Source organism: Salvelinus fontinalis, chromosome 37 (genome assembly GCF_029448725.1).
Source record: "Salvelinus fontinalis isolate EN_2023a chromosome 37, ASM2944872v1, whole genome shotgun sequence".
NCBI lineage: Eukaryota > Metazoa > Chordata > Actinopteri > Salmoniformes > Salmonidae > Salvelinus > Salvelinus fontinalis.
The window spans coordinates 23150506-23172527 of record NC_074701.1 but is presented as its reverse complement, the minus strand read 5'-3'; the positions used below and the strand labels follow the sequence as shown (position 1 = coordinate 23172527).

Here is a 22022-nt window from a genome sequence, read left to right as displayed (position 1 = left end):
TCTGACACTGTGGTTGGACTCACAAGAAGTTAATCTTTAAACCTATGTAAAATATGTTTTGTTTTCTGAGTTTTTATAATGAGTATTTCTGTATTTGAATTTGGCGCCCAGCAGTTTCACTGGCTGTTGAAGTGGTGGGACGCTAACGTCTTACGTACCGAAGAGAGGTTAAATCTGCTTGAAAATCTAAGGCAGGGCCTCCCGAGTGGCGGAGTGGTCTAAGGCACTGCATCACAGTCCTAGCTGTACCACTAGAGATCCTGGTTCGAGTCCAGGCGAAGTCGCAGCCGACCGCAACTGGGAGACCCATGGCGTGGCGCACAATTGGCCCGGTGTCGGACGGGTTAGGGGAGGGTTTGGCCGGCAGGGATGTTCGTGTCCCATCGCACACTAGTGACTCCTGTGGCGGGCCAGGCGCAATGCAAGCTGACACGGTCACCAGTGTTTCCTCCGACACATTGGTGCAGCTGGCTTCCGGCTTAAGCAGGCAGTATGTCAAGAAGTAGTGCGGTTTGGCTGGGTTTTGTTCTGGAGGACGGACAGCTCTTGACCTTCGCCTCTCCCGAGTCCATACGGGAGTTGCAGCGATGGAACATGAATTGGATATCACGAAAAAGGGGTAAAAAAAAGAAATAATAACTTAAAAAAATTACATCTATGGCAAGACTTAAATGGTTGTCTTGCAATGATCAATAACCAATTTGTCCTGTGTAGCTCAGTAGGTAGAGCATGGCGCCAGGGTTGTGGGTTCGATTCCAATGGGGAACCAGTACGAAAAAAGTATTAAAATGTATGCACTCATTACTGTAAGTCGCTCTGGATAAGAGAATCTGCAAAACAACAAATGTAAAGAATTTTGAAAAGAATAATTATACAATCCAGTTGTGCAAAGCTCTTAGAAACTTGCCGAGAAAGTTGAAAACTGTTTTCACTGTTATTATGGGGTATTGTGTGTTGATAGGTGAGAAACAAATATATTTAATCCATTTTGAATGTGTAATGATGTGCGCTGAGAGTCGGGAAGCAAGTTCAGGGAGTGAGTGTTTTAATAAATAAACGCAACATAATACAAAACAAGAACCACAAACAGCGCACAGACATGAAACTGAAACAATAACGCCTGGGGAAGGAACCAAAGGGAGTGACATATATAGGGCAGGTAATCAGGGAAGTTATGGAGTCCAGGTGAGTCTGATGATGCGCAGGTGAGCGTAACGATGGTGACAAGTGTACGCCATAACAAGCAGCCTGGTGACCTAGAGGCCGGAGAGGGAGCACACGTGACAGTACCCCCTCCCCGACGCGCAGCTCCAGCCCCAGGATGCCGACCAAAATGACGATCCCGGGGAACAGGAGCGGACCGGACACCTCTGCAGAGGCGCTGGAAACCTGTCAATCCGGCTGAGACGTGGGAGCATGGCGACCTAGAGCGCCAGAGAGAAAACATAACTGGTGGTACCCTGTCTCCGTCTTGTTCGGTTCCAGCCGCAGGACGACATCCTAAGTGACGATCCCAGGGATCAGGAGAGGACAGGTCACCCCTGCTGATGCGCAGGAACCTGTCGCCGGCTGGGAAGCGGGAACCTGACAGACTGGCTGAGGCAGGGGAGCCTGGCGATCCGACGAAGGCATGTAAGCCCGATGAGCCGGCTAAGGCAGGGGAGCCTGGCAATCCGGCTGAGGCAAGAAAGCCTGCAGCGGCTCCCGGACACGACGTCATTCCACTTGACAGAATGTAATTTTTTTAAACACTGATGCTTCCCTTAGGTGAGGCGTTATTCTGTAATGCAAGTTCAGGGAAACACGAACAACGCACAGACATGAAAGAGAAACAATAACACCTGGGGAAGGAACCAAAGGGAGTGACATATTTAGGGAAGGTAATCAGGGAAGTGATGGAGTCCAGGTGTGATGACGCGCAGGTGTGAGTAATGATGGTGACGTGTTTGAGCTATAACGAGCAGCCAGGTGCACTAGAGGCTGGAGAGGGAGCACACGTGACAGTGCAGACTGTAACCCAACAAAATATGGAATAAGTCAAGGGGAATGAGTATACAAACAGACAGAGTATATATATATATATAAATAATAATTATATAAATAAATATACAGTACCAGTCAAAAGTTTGGACACACCTACTCATTCCAGGGTATTTTCTTTATTTTGACTATTTTCTACATTGTAGAATAATAGAGAAGACATCAAAACTATGAAATAACATATTTGGAATCATGCAGGAAGCAAAAAAGTGTTAAACAAATCAAAAGGTATTTTATATTTTAGATTCTTCAAAGTAGCCACCCTTTGACTTGATGACAGCTTTGCACACTTGGCATTCTCTCAACCAGCTTCACCTGGAATGCTTTTCCAACAGTCTTGAAGGAGTTCCCACATATGCTGAGGACTTGTTGGCTACTTTTCCTTCACTCTGCGGTCCAACTCATCCAACACGACAATCAGGTGATTGTGGAGGCCAGGTCATCTGATGAGGCACTCCATCACTCTCCTTCTTGGTCAAATAGCCCTTACATAGCCTGGAGGTGTGTTGGGTCATTGTCCTGTTGAAAAATAAAATCACAGACAGTGTCACCATCAAAGCACCCCCACACCATCACAACTCCTCCTCCATGCTTCATAGTGGGAACCACACATGTGGAGATCATCCGTTCACCTACTCTGCATCTCAAAGACACGGCGGTTGGAACCAAAAATCACAAATTTGGACTTATCAGACCAAAGGACAGTTTTCCCACCAGTCTAAGTCCATTGCTTGTGTTTCTTGGTCCAAGCAAGTCTCTTCTTATTACTGGTGTCCTTTAGTAGTGATTTCTTTGCAGCAATTCGACCATGAAGGCTTGATTTACACCCTCTTCTCTGAACAGTTGAGATGTGTCTGTTACTTGAACTCTGTGAAGCATTTATTTGGGCTGCAATCTGAGGTGCAGTTAACCCTAAAGAACGTATCCTCTGCAGCAGAGGTAACTCTGGGTCTTCCTTCCTGTGGCGGTCCTCATGAGAGCCAGTTTCATTATAGCGCTTGTGTCACACCCTGATCTGCTTCACATGTCTTGTGCTTGTCTCCACACCCCACCAGGTGTCTCACATTTCTCCCCATTATCCCTTGTGTATTTATACCTGCGTTTTCTGTTTGTCTGTTGCCAGTTCGTCTTGTTTTGTCAGGTCTTACCAGCATGTTTCCCGTTTCTCCTGTTCAAGTTTTTATTTTCTAGTCTTCCCGGTTCTGACCTTTCTGCCTGTCCTGACCCTGAGCCTGCCTGCCGTCCTGTACCTGCCTGACTCTGACCTAGTTTACGAACCTCTGCCTGCCCTCGACCTGCCTTTTGCCTGCCCCTTTGTTATATTAAATATTCTGAGAATCGTGATAGTACGAACTGGCCATGACTGATCCAGCAGGCTCAGACCAGCTTTGCAACGCTGTCTCCTCCCAAGGAGCCACCATTGGAAGACACGAGAAGCTACTTCAAAACCTTATGAAAGGACTCCAGACCTTGGCGGAACGCCAGGATCACACTTTCAATGCATTGCTGCAGCAATTCCGCTGAATATCTACTCGGCAGCAAGCCACCACGGTAACCCCCCAGAGTCTCAGTAACCCCGCTACCAGCGGCGCATCTCCCCAACTTCCCGAAAACCCTGAGAGCTATGCTGGAGATCCAGGAACTTGCCGGCATTTCTCTCCCAGTGCTCTCTCATTTACGAGCTGCAGCCCTCTTCGTTTCCCTCGGATCACTCGAAGATAGCGTACCTGATAACGGTGAAGTCCGGGAGGGCACTCGCCTGGGCTAATGTGGTGTGGGAGCAACAATCCACAGGACGGAGACTAATGGAATACAGCCTTTAACACAGCTAGCGGGCACTATGAGTACCTTGTTATGCCATTCGGACTGACCAACGCCCCTGCAGTGTTCCAGGCCCTGGTCAACGATGTGCTCCGTGACATGTTGAACCGGTTTGTGTATGTATACCTCGAAGACATCCTTGTTTTTTCCTGTTCAGCTCAAGAGCACATCCTCCATGTCTGATAGGTCCTTCAGCGCCTCCTGGGAAACCAGATTTTTGTTAAAGCCGAGAAATATGAGATCCATCTTTCCACCATCTCATTCCTAGGATATGTCATCACTGCAGGATATATTCAGATGGATTCTGACAAGGTGAGAGCTGTGGTGGATTGGCCTCAACCCAGATACAGTGTGCAGCTGCAACGTTTCCTGTGGTGTGCTAATTTCTACTGCTGTTTCAGCCGGGGTTACAGCACCCTGGCTTCTCCCTCTCAGCACTCACCTCTCCCAAGGTTCCTTTCACGTGGTCTCCAGCAGCTGACCGGGCGTTCTCGGACCTCAAGCATCGATTCATTAGAGCTCCCATCTTAATCCGTCCGGACACGTCCGACAGTTCGTGGTGGAGGTTGACGCTTTGGATGTCTGAGTGGGGGCTGTCCTGTCCCAGCTTTCTGCCCAGGACCAAAAGCTGCATCCCTGCACTTTCCTTTCCCATCGTCTTAACCCAGCTGAGAGGAACTATGACGTGGGAAATCGAGAACTACTCGCAATCAAGATGGCGATGGAGGAGCGGAGTCACTGGTTAGAGAGAGTGGAACATCCATTTTTACTATCTCCTACCGCCCTGGGTCCAATATTGTGAAGTCTGACGTGTTCTCACACCTGTATAGCCCCGTTGCTACACCGTCTAATCCTTAGACCATCCTCCATACTGGCTGCAGTCATCTGGGGTATAGAGAGCCTGATCTGTAAGGCTCAGCGTTCCCAGCTGGAGGAGGGGAGGAGGAGAGGTTAGAACCGGATGTTTGTCCCACATTCCTCTATACTGACCTGCCATCCTGGCTCCCGTCGGACCCTGGCTTTCATCCAACAACAATTTTGGTGGCCCACCATGGTTCCTAACGTCTCCGCAGTCGTTGTCGCCTGCACTATGTGTGCACAGAATAAGACTCCACGACAAGCTCCGGCTGTACTCCTTCAACCACTCCCTGTTCTTCACAGCCCCTGGTCTCATATGTCCCTGGACTTCGTCACTGGCCTCCCTCTGTCAGATGGCAACACCGCTATCCTTACGGTGGTGGATAGGTTTTCCAAAGCCGCACATTTCATTCCCCTTTCCAAGTTACCCTCTGCCAAGGAGACGGCCCAGCTCATGGTGCAACAGGTCTTCAGGATCCATGGACTTCCGGTTGACATCGTCGCCGATCGCGGTCCTCAGTTCTCGTCTCGGTTCTGGAAGGCGTTCTGCACCCTCATTGGGTTGTCGGCCAGCCTATCCTCCAGTTTTCGTCCCCAGTCTAACGGCCAGTGGGAGCGAGCTAATCTGGACCTGGAGACGGCTCTTCTTGCCTCGTCTCCGCCAACCCCACCACTTGGAGCCAGCAACTTGTGTGGGTAGAATACACCCGCAACTTTCTTCCCTGCTTGGCCACTGGTCTCATTCCCTTTGAGTGTTCCTTGGGATACCAGCCCCCACTCTTCCCTGAACAAGAGGAGGAAATCAGCATACCCTCTGCCCAGATGTTTGTCCACAGCTGTTGTCGTCCCTGGAAGAGAGTCCGGTCCGTTGTTCTCAAGACCACCTCCAGCCACCGGACCCCTGCTCCCTGCTATCATCTCGGGCAGAGGGTACGGCTTTCTACTCGGGATCTGCCCCTTCGAGTGCAATCCCCCAAACTTCCCCCCATGCTTTATCAGCCCTTTCCCCATCTCTAAAATCCTTAGCCCCACTGCTGTTTGTCGTCTGTTGCCCAGCACCCTCCGTATATATCCCACTTTTCATGTGTCTTGGATTAAACCTAAGTCTCACAGCCCTTTATCTCCTGTTATCCCCTGTGTATTTATAACTGCCTTTTCTGTTTGTCTATTGCCAGTTCGTCTTGTTTTGTCAGGTCTTACTAGCATGTTTCCCGTTTCTCCTGTTCAAGTTATTTTCTAGTCTTCCCGGTTCTGACCTTTCTGCCTGCCTGCTGTCCTATAACTGCCCGACTCTGACCTGGTTTACGAACCTCTGCCTGCCCTCGACCTGCCTTTTGCCTGCCCCTTTGTTATATTAAATATTCTGAGAATCGTGATAGTACGAACTGGCCATGACTGATCCAGCAGACTCAGACCAGCTTTGCAAAGCTGTCTCCTCCCAAGGAGCCACCTTTGGAAGACACGAGGAGCTACTTCAAAACCTTATGAAAGAACTCCAGACCTTGGCGGAATGCCAGGATCACACTTTCAATGCATTGCTGCAGCAATTCCGCTGTTATATAAAATATTCGGAGAATCAAACTATCCGCCTCCTGTGTCTACATCTGGGTCATATCCGGAGTCGTGGTAGCTTGATGGTTTTTGCGACTGCAGTTGAATAAACTTTCACAGTTCTTGAAATGTTCCGAATTGACTGACCTTCGTTCCTCGGGCGCCGAAGACGTGGATGTCGACTAAGGCAGCCCCCCGCACCTCTCTGATTCAGAGGGGTTGGGTTAAATGCGGAAGACACATTTCAGTTGAATGCATTCAGTTGTGCTAACATAACAGAATTGTAAAAGGGTTTTCTAATGATCAATTAGCCTTTTAAAATTATAAACTTGGATTAGCTAACACAACGTGCCATTGGAACACAGGAGTGATGGTTGCTGATAATGGGCCTCTCTGCGCCTATGTAGATATTACATAAAGATCAGCCATTTCCTGCTACAATAGTCATTTACAACATTAACAATGTCTACACTGTATTTCTAATCAATTTAATGTTATTTGAATGGACAAAAAAAACATGTTTTTTTTTCCAAAAACAAGGACATTTCTAAGAGACTCCAAACTTTTGAACAGTAGTGTATGTATGTATGTATGTACAGTTGAAGTCGGAAGTTTACACACTTAGGTTGCAGTCATTAAAACTAGTTTTTCAAAAACTCCACAAATTTCTTGTTAACAAACTATAGTTTTGGCAAGTCGGTTAGGACATTTACTTTGTGCATGACATAAGTAATTGTTCCAACAATCGTAAACAGACAGATTATTTCACTTATAATTTACTGTATCACAATTCCAGTGGGTCAGAAGTTTACATACACTAAGTTGACTGTGCCTTTAAACAGCTTGGAAAATTCCAGAAAATGATGTCATGGCTTTAGAAGCTTCTGATAGGCTAATTGACATCATTTGAGTCAATTGGAGGTGTACCTGTGCATGTATTTCAAGGCCTACCTTCAAACTCAGCGCCCCTTTGCTTGATATCATGGGAAAATCAAAAGAAGTCAGCCAAGACCTCAGAAAAAAATTGTAGACTTCCACAAGTTTGGCTCATCCTTGGGAGCAATTTCCAAATGCCTGAAGGTACCACGTTCATCTGTACAATCAATAGTACGCAAGTATAAACACCATGAGACCACGCAGCCGTCATACCGCTCAGGAAGGAGACGCGTTCAGTCTCCTAGAGATGAACGTACTTTGGTGCGAAAAGTGCAAATCAATCCCAGAACAACAGCAAAGGACCTTGTGAAGATGCTGGAGGAAACAGGTACAAAAGTATCTATATCCACAGTAAAACGAGTCCTATATCGACATAACCTGAAAGGCCGCTCAGCAAGGAAGAAGCCACTGTTCCAAAACAGCCATAAAAAAGCCAGACTATGGTTTGCAACTGCACATGGGGACAAAGATTGTACTTTTTGGAGAAATGTCCTCTGGTCTGATGGGAAAAAAACAGAGCTGTTTGGCCATAATGACCATCGTTATGTTGAGGAAAAGGGGGAGGCTTGCAAGCTGAAGAAAACCATCCCAACCATGAAGAAGCATCATGTTGTGGGGGTGCTTTGCTGCAGGAGGAACTGGTGCACTTCACAAAATAGATGGCATCATGAAGCTGGGAAATTATGTGAATATATTGAAGACATCAGTCAGGAAGTTAGAGCTTGGTCGGAAATGGGTCTTCCAAATGGACAATGACCCTTCCAAATGGCCTGCTGGAGGTCATTTTGCAGGGCTCTGGCAGTGCTCCTCCTTGCACAAAGGCAGAGGTAGCGGTCCTGCTGCTGGGTTGTTGCCCTCCTACGGCCTCCTCCACGTCTCCTGATGTACCGGCCTGTCTCCTGGTAGCGCCTCCATGCTCTGGACACTACGCTGACAGACACAGCAAACCTTCTTGCCACAGCTCGCATTGATGTGCCATCCTGGATGAGCTGCACTACCTGAGCCACTTGTGTGGGTTGTAGACTCCGTCTCATGCTACCACTAGAGTGAAAGCACCGCCAGCATTCAAAAGTGACCAACACATCAGCCAGGAAGCATAGGAACTGAGAAGTGGTCTGTGTTCACCACCTGCAGAACCACTCCTTTATTGGGGGTGTCTTGCTAATTGCCTATAATTTCCACCTGTTGTCTATTCAATTTGCACAACAGCATGTGAAATCTATTGTCAATCAGTGTTGCTTCCTAAGTGGACAGTTTGATTTCACAGAAGTGTGATTGACTTGGAGTTACATTGTGTTGTTTAAGTGTTCCCTTAATTTTTTTGAGCAGTGTATATATATATATGCTCAATACACTACTTTCCCGAACTTCCTGTAAGTTGAAGTGGTTGAAGAGCATCAAAAACTGCCAGATTTGTTTTGTTAAATAGTTTTTTTGTGTTTTTAAAGCGACGTTGAGATTCTCTATAAAATACATATATTTTTATTAAAGTTTTATTATTATATGTATGGTATACTGTGTGACTGACTTCAAGCTGAGTGTGGGAAAGATATTGTACCCCCTCCAGTTTATCAGTGTCTTTTGCCATGCTGCCCCTCTCCTCTCTTCTGCTCTCACAAACCACTGTCGTCTGGGCCCTCTGAGGTCCACACTGAGCGTGCTCACATGATAGCAGGCCCAGTAGGGTTCCTGTGTGGCCAAGGAGGAAGTGCTGGGAACACTAGCCCCAGGGAAGGTGGAGGGATGGAGAGCGGAACAGGGGGAGGGAGGCCTAAGGACTGGTGATAAAGCCCTGTTATCATCAATGTGAGGCTCTGGGAACCACAACTCTACCAGTAAACACAGTGAAACAGTTGTTCCTCATGTTCTCTGAGCTCTACACTAGAAGGGTTTTCTTCATGGGAAGTCTGAGAAGTCAGCGCCTACAGTAGGAACTACGGAGTCTGTGTGATTTCTATTTTCCTTCTCATCATAGCAGGAAACCTCATCACTCTGTCACTCTCTCTCTCTGGTTAATAGGACTCTCTTTGAAGACCAGTCTGACGACAACGCCACATTTGATTCCTGCATCAGACTGTCCAACAGTAGACTGTGCTCCCAGGATGGCTCAAACTCCATTTATCCACTGTCGTTCATATCCTAACAGCACAAAATGAGACCTGTTTTTATAAGATATTTAACCATGCCTCTACAGTACTTTGTTTGTTTTAGTGGTGCGCGTAAACCGTGACAGCGTGAGTGTTTAACAGCAGCCACATTCTGCGGTTAGAGTGCAATTTAAAAAAACAGAATAAAATGTAAGTCAAGCAGACGTCTTCTAATAAAGCTTTCAACACTAGCTCTAACACAACTTCCCCTCTATTCATATGTTCCCTCTTCTCTCACACACTGAAAGTATTGGTAATTACATGGTGTTAATATATGATGAGAGGTCGCATGTGTGTGTGTGTGTGTGTGTGTGTGTCTGTGTGCGTGTGTGTGCCCGAGTGTGGGAGAGTGCAAATTGAAGGATTGTGTTTGCATGCAGCATCTATCATCTCTCCCTCATACGCTTGATCTTCCTTGGGAACATTTGGAATTATATGTAAACATTTCACCCATCCTATTATATGCATCAGAGAGAGAAACAGAGAGATAAACAGAGAAAGAGTACAACAGAGAGAGAGAAACAGAGAAAGACAGACAGAGAGAAAGAGTGAGTAAAACAGAGAGAAACAGAGAGAGCACGAGAGAGAGAAAGACAGAAACAGAGAGAGATACTGAGAGCGAAAGAGAGAGAGAGAAAGAGAGGGAGAAAGAGTACAAGAAAGTGAGAGAGAGCGAGAGAAAGACAGACAGAGAGAAACATAGAGAGTACAACAGAAACAGAGAGAAATAAAGAAAGACAGAGAGAAAAAGAGAGAGTACAACAGAGAGAGAGAGAAACAGAGACAAACAGAGAGAGAAAGAGAGAGATAGAGAGAGTGAGAGAGTGAGAGAGAAAGAGAGAGAAAGAGTACAAGAGAGAGAGAGAGAGAGAGAAAGACAGAGAGAAACAGAGAGAGAGAGAAAGAAAGAGTGACAGAAAGACAGAGAGAGAGAACAACAGAGAGAGAGAACAACAGAGAGAGAGAACAACAGAGAGAGAGAGGTAGACAGAAACAGAGAAAGCGAGCGAGAAACAGAGAGAAAGAGACAGATAGAGAAAGACAAACACAGAGAGAGAGAAACAAGAGAGAGTACAACAGAGAGAGAGAGAAAGACAGAGAGAGAGAGAACAACAGAGAGAGAGAGGTAGACAGAAAGACAGAGAGATACTGAGAGAGAGAGAAAGAAATACTGAGAGAGAAATTGAGAGAGAGAACTCATGCAGAAAAACAGCTCCTGACTTGTTATAACTTTTTGGTTGTTAAGAGCGAGATTGACACGATTAAATTAGCAAAAAATGTATAGGTAATCAAATTGTTAAGTCGTGGCCAAAAGTTTTGAGAATGACACAAATATAAATATTCACAAAGTCTGCTGGCTCAGTTTGCATGATGGCAATTTGCATATACTCCAGAATGTTATGAAGAGTGATCAGATGAATTGCAATTAATTGCAAAGTCCCTTCTCTCTCTCAAATGAACTGAATCACAAAAAAACATTTCCACTGCATTTCAGCCCTGCCACAAAAAGGACCAGCTGACATCCTGTCAGTGATTCTCTCGACACAGGTGTGACTGTTGACGAGAACAAGGCTGGGGATCACTCTGTCATGCTGATTGAGTTCTAATAACAGACTGGAAGCTTCAAAAGGAGGGTGGTGCTTGGAATCATTGTTCTTCCTCTGTCAACCATGGGTATGTGCAAGGAAACACGTGCCATCATCATTGCTTTGCACAAAAAGGGCTTCACAGGCAAGGATATTGCTGCCAGTAAGATTGTACCTAAATCAACCATTTATCGGATCATCAAGAACTTCAAGGAGAGCGGTTCAATTGTTGTGAAGAAGGCTTTAGGGCATCCAAGAAAGTCCAGCATGCGCCAGGACCCTCTTCTAAAGTTGATTCAGCTGCGGGATCGGGGCACCACCAGCTTACTCAGAAATGGCAGCAGGCAGGTGTGAGTACATCTGCACGCACAGTGAGGCGAAGACTTTGGAGCATGGCCTGGTGTCAAGAAGGGCAGCAAAAAGCCACTTCTCTCCAGGAAAAACATCAGGGACAGACTGATATTCTGCAAAAGGTACAGGGATTGGACTGCTGAGGACTGGACTAAAGTCATTTTCTCTATTGAATCCCCTTTCCGATTGTTTGGGGCATCCAGAAAAAAGCTTGTCCGGAGAAGACAAGATGAGCGCTACCATCTGTCCTGTGTCATGCCAACAGTAAAGCATCCTGAGACCATTCATGTGTGAGGTTGCTTCTCAGCCAAGGGAGTGGGCTCACTCACAATTTTGCCTAAGAACACAGCCATGAATAAAGAATGGTACCAACATATCCTCCGAGAGCAACTTCTCCCAACCATCCAGGAACAGTTTGGTGACGAACAATGCCTTTTCCAGCATGATGGAGCATCTTGCCATAAGGCAAAAGTGATAACTAAGTGGCTTGGGGAACAAAACATCGATATTTTGGGCCAGGAAACTCCAGGAAACTCCCCAGAGCTTAATCCCATTGAGAACTTGTGGTCAATCCTCAAGAGGCGGGTGGACAAACAAAAACCCACAAATTCTGACAAACTCCAAGTATTGATTATGCAAGAATGGGCTGCCATAAGTCAGGATGTGGCCCGGAAGTTAAATTGACAGCATGCCAGGGCGGATTGCAGAGGTCTTGAAAAAGAAGGGTCAACACTGCAAATATTGACTCTTTGCATCAACTTCATGTAATTGTCAATAAAAGCCTTTGACACGTATTAAATGCTTGTAATTATACTTCACTATTCCATAGTAACATCTGACAAAAATATCTAATGACACTAAGCCAGGAGACTTTGTGAAAATGTATATTTGTGTCATTCTCAAGACTTTTGGCCAGGACTGTACAACTGAAGATCAACACAGGAGGAAAAGATTGACAGAGAGTGAGTTAAATGACCAATCTTAAGCGTGCTAGCTAGCCAAATTCAAATTTGTTAACTAGCTTACGGTCCAGCTCCAACTGTTTACTGGTGGTAAGCATAGCAACATAGCCACTGAGGCAGCGCTAGCAGCACCAGCAGCAGCAGATACTGAGAGACTACCCCCCCCCCCCTTTTTTGAATATCCAACAGAAATCACATCAGAGAAGGGAAAAATCAATTGCAAACACATAATTCTGAGGGAGAACCCAGAGACTTTGTTTGCCGACTGCTCACAACACAGGACTGTTACAAACCTGTTATTTTACACAGACCACACTACTGCCTGGCATACAGCTGGAACCAGGCATTTCAGCTCTACCACAAAGAAAGGCATCTGCAAGGGAAGGCACATTCTTGAGGACAGCGATAAGGACCAGGAAAACAGGTTTCTGGCGGTAAACATGTATCAGAACGGCACTGTCATGGTCCAGGGCAGTGAGGCTGCACTCAGCTCTGTTGTGCAGGACTTCCCCACCCTAACGAAGATAGCGGAAAGCAAAAAAGACAAGGACAGCACCCTGACCTCTCCCCTCAACTCAGGCACCCCAACAGCAGGACCATCCTCCCCCTGCCTGCCTACAACCACCAGAGCCAAGACCACACTACCATCAGCCTGCTGAGAGACAGGCTGGCTCTGTTAGAAGTATGGGTTACTGAGCTGAAGGAGCAGCCCCCCATCTACAACACCACCAGCCCAGACACAGAGCTTCTACAGGACCAGATCAACCAGTGCAGGACCCAGCTGAAGAACTCTGTCCAGGAGCTGAGAGAGAGTCTTACCACAGCGCTGGAGGAGGTAAAGGCCACCATGAGGAGAGAGCTGGTGAAGGAGGAGATGGCAAAGGAGATGTCTGTCATCAAGAGGGTGCTGCAGCACAGAGAACAGACTGTAGAGACTCCTAGAGAGAAGCTGCAACCCCTCACCATCCCTAGCAACCCCACTGACCCACCTTTACCCACAATCCCCCCCATACCGACAACCCTTTACCCACACCCCCAGTCAACAAGGAGGCTCACATGGAGACACCTACTACAGAGAGAAGCTCTCTGCCCCCCCCTGACACACCCCCACACACCCCTCCATGTACACAGGCCCTGTGTACCCCAGCCACAGACCGTAAACGCACTAACCTGGTAAAACCCACTGAGGTGGCCAACCTCATTGACTCAAATGGGAAATTCATCCAAGAGGATAAACTCTTCCCCCACCAGAAGGTGTACAAAATATGGTGCCCAAAAACACAGGATGCACTCCACATCCTGTCCCAGCCTGACTTTGGCACACCAGGCCACATTATTATTCACACCAGCACCAACAACCTGCGAGAGGAGCAGGAGAGAGTAGGCAGCCTGGTCAACAGAGTAGCAGAGAGGGCCTCTGAGTGGTTCCCCAACTCCCACATCACCATCTCCACTCTGCTGCCCCGCAAAGACTTTCATCCCTGTACCATTCAGAAAGTCAACGCTGACATCACCAGAGGGTGTGGCCTAATCCCAAACGTGCACATTGCTCACCACCCAACAATCACCCCTGAGCACCTGCACGATCACTCCCACCTGAGGAAGCAGACAGTAGGGATGTTTGCCAAGTCTCTAAATGACGTGGCACTTGGTAGACAAACACCCCCATGCCGCACTGGCCAGAGGACCACCCAGAGACCCCTACCAGACCACTGCACCACCAAGGAGCCCCAGGCCCCCTCAACGCCCCACCAGACCCAGCGCACCCCAAAGACCCCACCCACCACCAGAGCACCACCACCTCCTCCATCGGCTTAGCCAGACCGGACCAGGCCCAGCCTACTACCCCACACCAGACCACCACCTCTACCAGACCAGTTAGGAAGCCCCACGTCCTAGACCTGGCCCCACTCCACAGGGCCCAACAGCAGGACCAGCACAGCTACGCGGAGGTCGTCAGAGGACAAGAGAACCCTGTAGGATTGAGTGAGATTAAACAGCTCCTTCAATACATCTGCACTAAACACACCTAAACGTGTACTTGTTAAATTAATAGGATATATATATATATATATATATATATATATATATATATATAACGAAAGAATACAAAGAAAAAGCATATATATATAAATAATAGCAGTCAAAGATACAGTAACTACTAATTAATAAGTTGTTAAGAGTGTTAATCCCACTCTTAACAACTTATTAGTTAGTAGTTACTGTATTTCTGACTGCTATTCTTTCTTTTTGCAACATGAAATCACTATCAGTTAGCATGTGGAACATTCAGAGCCTAAACTCATCAACCTTTGGACTGAAGAGTTTAGCACTGGAGTTCAACAAAAATCTTAAAGATTTTGACGTCATCATTCTGCAAGAGACAAGGTGTAAGGCTGACATTGTAACTCACTGTCCCACAGGCTACAGAGAGGTAATTGTGCCATCACAGAAACACAGCTCTGTCAATAGAGGCAGAGACTCTGGAGGACTGATCATTTGGTACAAATCCAAACTCCAAAATCACATTGATCCCCTCAAAATTGGTAAATATCACATTAGGTTAAAACTGAAAAAATAACTTGTACTGACATAAAAATATGTGTTCCTTTGCGCAATATTTATCCCCCACTCAGAATACCTGTATTACTCAGAGGAGATCTTCCTCACCCTTGAGGAAGAGACGTGCCATTTCCAGGCCCAGGGAAATGTGCTCATCTGTGGGGACACAAATGCGCGCACAGGAACACTACCTGATATAACGAGCACACGAGGGGGCAGCTTTATTACAGGCCATACTGTTTCTAACTGCCTTAATCTCCCCATAGAAACAACAGTGACAGCACCGTCAACAAAAACGGAAGGGATCTGTTGCAGCTCTGTAGAAGCCTGGGTCTGTACTTTGTCATGGTAGGTTACGGGGGGACTCTTTGGGGAGATTCACCTATTGCTCACCTCTTGGCCACAGTACAATATGATTACAGACATTGACCCTTTCTCTCTCAGCTCATTCACTGTCAAGCCACTAACATCTCTGTCTGATCACAGCTAAATTACGTTGTTCCTCAAAAGAACAGACCTGGAAACAACCACACATTCACAGCCCAGTAAGCTGTACAACATCAGAAATTCATACAAATGGGCCCAAAACAGCACAGAAGAATACCAGAAAGCAACCTGGAACCAAAATATCCAAACACTCTTAGATAACTTTCTGGATACCACATTCACTCACAGTAAAGAAGCCACCAATCTAGCAGTAAAAAACATCAACTATATATTCAGGCAAACGGCAAAAGAAGCACAATTGAAATTGATAAAAACATTTTTTTAAAGACCACAGATGACAACTGGTTTGATGCAGATTGTAAAATTATAAGGAAAAAACATGGAACACTATCCAACCAAAAGCACAGAGACCCAAATAATGGTGAATTACTCCTTCATTACTGTGAGACTTTAAAACTCTATAAACGTACACTCAGAACCAAAAAAATCACAGTACAACAGCAAGCAGCTGACACTAATTGAGGAGTCCATAAACACAAACAACTTCTGGCAAAATTGGGAAAAAAAGAAATAAATCGAAACGAGAGGAATTAGTGATACAAAATGATGACATATGGACAACCCATTTTATAACACTCTAGAACACCGTTCAAATTGACACAAACGCAGAACAACGCCTAATTCATGAGAAGTTGAATGGATTAGAAAAAGCTATAAAGGACAATCAAAATCCATTGGAGTCCCCAATTACTGACCAGGAGCTCTATAAGAAACTTCAGGCCCTCAAATTTAAAAAAGCATGTGGACCTGATGGCATCCTAAATGAGATGCTCAAACTCACTAGTGCAAAATTTCAATTGGCAATATTAAAACAGTTTAATTTGATTCTGAGTGTATGTTATTTCCCTGACATCAAGGACTCATAACCCCAATCTTTAATTAAGAATGGAGACAAATTTGACCATAACAATTACAGAGGCATTTGTGTGAACAGTAACCTGGGGAAGGTTTTCTGTATTATTATAAATGTAAGAGTTCTAAACTTCCTTAATAAGCACAATGTGAGTAAAAGCCAAATTTGATTTATACCAAAACATCGCACGACTGATCTTATTTACACCGTAACACCTCAAAATAATACCAAAATATACGCTTTCTTTATCAACTTCCAAAAAGCATTTGATTCTATTTGGCATACAGGACTGTTCTACAAAGTTATTGAAAGTGGTGTAGGGGGTAAAACATATGACATAATTAAATCAAGGTATACTGGCAATACTTGTAGCATTAAAATGGGCAAGAAAATAACAGAATTCTTTAACCAGGGGCGGGGCCTTCGCCAGAGTTGCAATCTGAGCCCTGCACTCCTCAATATTTACATCAACGAATTGTTAACTATTCTAGAAAAATCCTCAGCCCCTGGTGTTAGTCTCCACAATTCAGAGGTTAAATGCCTACTCTTCGCAGATGACCTATGCCTGCTGTCACCCACAGCACATGGCCTACATGTCACGATCATGTGGAGGATTGACGGACCAAAACGCAGCACTTGGAAAATAAGCCATCTTCTTTTATTATAAAGATGACGAAAAATAAACACGAAACACTTAATACAAACTAACAAAACAACAAATGATCGTGAAGCTAAATAACGATGTGCACATACAACAGGCTACAAACGTTCTGACATAGACAATTACCCACAACCAATGAGAGCCTATGGCTACCCTAAATAAGGCTCCCAATCAGAGACAACCGAAATCAGCTGTCTCTAATTGGGAACTCATTCAGGTAACCATAGACTCTCCTAGACCACTAAACATACATAGACAACACTAGACACATGTACTCCACACAAACCCATATACTATACAACAACCCCTTTACCATAAAAAACACCCAAAACCAACAAAACACAAACATTCCCCATGTCACACCCTGACCTAACTAAAATAATAAAGAAAACAAAGAATACTAAGGCCAGGGCGTGACACTACAGCAGAGCCTGGACCTTCAAGAGCAGTACTGTGTAACGGCGGCCTTCCCTCTCTTCTCTAGAAGAGGGGTGAAACAGGGATCGGACCAACACGCAGCGTAGCCAGTGCTCAACATGTTTAATTAACAAAAACTACAGTGAACACTAAACAAATACAAAATAACAAAAGTGGCAAACCGATACAGACCTATCTGGTGCAGAATACAAACACAGAGACAGGAAACAACCACCCACAATCCCCAACACAAAACAAGCCACCTATATATGATTCTCAATCAGGGACAACGATTGACAGCTGTGTGATTGAGAACCATATTAGGCTGAACACAGAAACAGACGAACTAGACACACAACATAGAATTCCCACCCAGCTCACGCCCTGACCAACACTAAACAAGCAAAACACATAAGAACTCTGGTCAGGACGTTACATACTGCCAGACCTGGGCCCTGGCAGTAAACCCCAAAAAGACTAAAATAATGATTTTCCAGAGAAGATCCAGATCTCAGGGAATTAGACCAAAGTTCTCAATTGGTACAAAATATATAGAGTACTGCACACACTACAATTACTTAGGTTTAAAAATAAGCTCAACTGGACACCTCAATGAGGCAGTGAATGAACTGAGAGAGAAAGCACACAGGGCATTCTACACCATTAAAAAAACAGATTCAAATTGAAATACCTATTAAAATGTGGCTAAAACTAATTGCGTCATTGAACCAATTGCACTTTATGGCAGTGAGGTGTGGGGTACACTTGCAAAACAAGATTTCATCAAATGGGACAAACACCCCATTGAAACCCTGCATGCAGAGTTCTGTAAGATTCCCCTACATGTCTAGAGAAAAACTACAAACAATGCATGCAGGGCAGAATTAGGCCAATATCCACTAATAATAAAAACTCAAAAAAGAGCAATTAAGTTTTGGAAACATCTAAAATACAGTGACCCCCTCTCATATCATTACCAAGCCCTGCAATCCCAAGAGCTGAGCAAAGAAAATAGTCCCCTCAACCAGCTGGTCCTGGGGCTGAGTTCACAAACTTGTTGTACTAACACACTGAAGCCACAGGACCAGATTATCCAATCAATCAGAATAAACCAAATTACAACACAGTCAAAACAAAACGACATTGCTTATTGGGAAAAACAAGCACAAAGCAAAATGCAGTGCTATCTGGCCCTAAATCGACAGTACACCATGGCTAACTATTTGACCATGGTTACTGATCAAAACCTTAGAAAAACCTTGGCAAAGTACAGGCTCCGTGAGCACAGCTTTGCCATTGAGAAGGGTAGACACAGGAAAACCTGGCTCCCTGTAGAGGAAAGGCTGTGCAACCACTACACAACAGCAGCACCTGAGACAGAGCTGCATTTCCTGACAAAAAGTCAAAAATGTAAAACAATTAGAGAGTGTCATTTCCCCAAATTTGAAACCCTTATGGTTTCAAAGACCTCTCTGATGAGAGTAGGCTACCTGTCCTGTTGGGGGAGGACGCAGAGAGCTGTGGGTTTCAAAGACCTCTCTGATGAGAGTAGGCTACCCGTCCTGTTGGGGGAGGACGCAGAGAGCTGTGGGTTTCAAAGACCTCTCTGATGAGAGTAGGCTACCCGTCCTGTTGGGGGAGGACGCAGAGAGCTGTGGGTTTTAAAGACCTCTCTGATGAGAGTAGGACTACCCGTCCTGTTGGGGGAGGACGCAGAGAGCTGTGGGTTTCAAAGACCTCTCTGATGAGAGTAGGCTACCCGTCCTGTTGGGGGAGGACGCAGAGAGCTGTGGGTTTTAAAGACCTCTCTGATGAGAGTAGGACTACCCGTCCTGTTGGGGGAGGACGCAGAGAGCTGTGGGATGGCAGCGCACTGCATTGCTGCCTGCCATAAGATGAGGGACAGCAGACCAACCAACCTGCACATGTCCTCTACTGTATGCTTATTGTTATTGTTCAATGTTTGGTTATTTTGACCCTTGGTTATTGTTGTTACTGTTGTCCCGTAGACAATTTTGATTCTTATTATTGTAAATATCCAAAGTAAGTTTTGGCAATATGTACATTGTTACGTCATGCCAATAAAGCAAATTCAATTTAATTGAAAAAAAATATCCTGAGAGAGAGAGAAACAGAGAGAGAGAGAGATACTGAGAGAGAGAAACAGTGAGAGAGAGATACTGAGAGAGAGAGAGATACTGAGAGAGAGAGAGATACTGAGAGAGAGAAACAGAGAGAGATACTGAGAGAGAGAAACAGAGAGAGAGAAACAGAGAGAGATACTGAGAGAGAGATACTGAGAGAGAGAGAGAAACAGAGAGAGAGATACTGAGAGAGAGAGAAACAGAGAGAGAGATACTGAGAGAGAGAGAAACAGAGAGAGAGATACTGAGAGAGAGAGAGAGAAACAGAGAGAGATACTGAGAGAGAGAGATACTGAGAGAGAGCGAGAGAGTACAACAGAGAGAGAGATACTGAGAGAGAGAGATACTGAGAGAGAGCGAGAGAGTACAACAGAGAGAGAGAGTACAACAGAGAGAGAGAGTACAACAGAGAGAGAGAGTACAACAGAGAGAGAGAGTACAACAGAGAGAGAGAGAGAGATACTGAGATAGTTAGTTTCATTTTCCATGTTTAGCGTTTTATATTTATTACATTTCTACTATATTGTTGTTATTTTTGTATTTAATTTTGTATTATTATTTACTACTATTTTATATAATTATTTGTTATTGTTTATAATTTTATTAATGTATATTGTATACACTGTTGCTTTGGCAATATTGACACAATGTTTTTCATGCCAGTAAAGCAGCTTGAATTTGATTTTGAACAGAGAGAGACAGAGATACTGAGAGAGAGCGAGAGAGAGAGAACAACAGAGAGAAAGAGTACAACAGAGAGAGAGATACAGAGAGCGAGAGAGATACAGAGAGCGAGAGCGAGAGAGATACAGAGAGCGAGAGCGAGAGAGATACAGAGAGCGAGAGCGAGAGAGATACAGAGAGCGAGAGAGCGAGAGAGATACAGAGAGCGAGAGAGCGAGAGATACAGAGAGCGAGAGATACAGAGAGCGAGAGATACAGAGAGCGAGAGATACAGAGAGCGAGAGATACAGAGAGCGAGAGATACAGAGAGCGAGAGAGAGAGCGAGAGATACAGAGAGCGAGAGATACAGAGAGCGAGAGATACAGAGAGCGAGAGATACAGAGAGCGAGAGAGAGAGAGAGATACAGAGAGCGAGAGAGAGATACAGAGAGCGAGAGAGAGATACAGAGAGCGAGAGAGAGATACAGAGAGCGAGAGAGAGATACAGAGAGCGAGAGAGAGATACAGAGAGCGAGAGAGAGATACAGAGAGCGAGAGAGAGATACAGAGAGCGAGAGAGAGATACAGAGAGCGAGAGAGAGATACAGAGAGCGAGAGAGAGATACAGAGAGCGAGAGAGAGATACAGAGAGCGAGAGAGAGATACAGAGAGAGAGAGAGAGAGAGCGAGAGCGAGAGAGAGAGCGATACAGAGAGAGAGAGAGGTACTGAGAGAGAGAGGTACTGAGAGAGAGAGAGGTACTGAGAGAGAGAGGTACTGAGAGAGAGAGAGGTACTGAGAGAGAGAGAGGTACTGAGAGAGAGAGAGGTACTGAGAGAGAGAGAATGAGAGAAAGAGATACTGAGGAAGAGAGTTCCGGAGTTCCAAATTGTGCAGCAGCTGCTGAAAAAATGAGCTCCTACAAATATTGAAGTTTACTAGGTTTTTAGAAAAAAGCAAAAGAAAACAGCAAGACTGAATAGGAGACAAAACAAGCAAAAAACAAAGAAGAAAAGCTTTTGAAAAAGTAACTTTTTCATAAAATTGTACAGTTATCTTAGTTAGCTGAATTGTTTACCAGTTGCTAAGCAGTTGCTAGGGACTCTCCTGTAAAGAAGCTAGCTAGCTAAAAAAGAACATCTAGTTAACAGATTAAAAGAAAGACAAAATACGGACAGAAGACAAAGGACATCAAAGTAAAACAGTCCTCTAAATACACAAGAGACAATAATACAAGAAACAACACTTCTATTGCAACATTGTAGCCAACGTCACCAGCGTTGCTATGGAAATTGTTTACCCACCAGACATTCAAACAGAGAAAGCTAAGAAAAGTTTAAAAGGTTTGTTGATGGGACAGAACCATGAATGCCTGTTTGCAGATCTTACCAGTTGCAAAACAAGAGCAAATGTAATTTTTAATACCAAACGAGGGCACATATGGAAAAGGGTTATTTGCAACCATTTCCCTTTCTCAAAAAAGAGAGGCATCAGCCAAGGATGTCAGATCAGCATTTTCGAAGAAGCTGACCAGAGCAACACGTATCAAACAGTACACTTATATAATAATGGAACTGTATTGATACAAGGCAATGATTCAAGCCTCCAGGCTTTTGAGAATATGTTTGCTACTCTAAAAGCAGAAGCTGAACTTATCCCAGAAACTGAGGAAAAAGAAAAGGAGGGAGATGAAGAAAAGCAGGCCCCAGCGGTCTCTGTGACCCAGCAAGAAGCCCTCAGTGTCCCTCTACCTACCTCACCTGCAGCAGACAGAGTCAAGGACATGCCTACAACACCAGGAACACCTGCTATGCAACGTTTCCACAACACCCTCTCTCTAGTCGAAGCAGAGGTTATAGAACTCAGAGAGAACAAGCTTCAAGAGGAGGACACTGTCCAGAAACTAAAAGAAGAGATGAAACAGTTCAGGGAGGAGAGCAGTGAATCTATTGCTAAATTAGA

General features: G+C 45.1%; 1 protein-coding gene across 6 annotated transcripts in view; it reads right to left on the bottom strand.

Annotated features, from left to right (window-relative positions):
• The window catches only part of LOC129836381 (disintegrin and metalloproteinase domain-containing protein 12-like), a 138083-nt gene that overhangs the window by 94266 nt on the left and 21795 nt on the right, over window positions 1-22022 (bottom strand). For 2 of the 6 annotated variants that reach the window (XM_055902462.1, XM_055902465.1), the window contains exon 2: window positions 2356-2559. The exons of the other annotated variants lie outside the window; for them this stretch is intronic. In XM_055902462.1, coding sequence (XP_055758437.1) covers window positions 2356-2395 — 40 coding nt within the window. In that variant the 5' untranslated portion in view covers window positions 2396-2559. The remainder of the gene's footprint in view (window positions 1-2355; window positions 2560-22022) is intronic. 6 annotated transcript variants of the gene reach the window in all.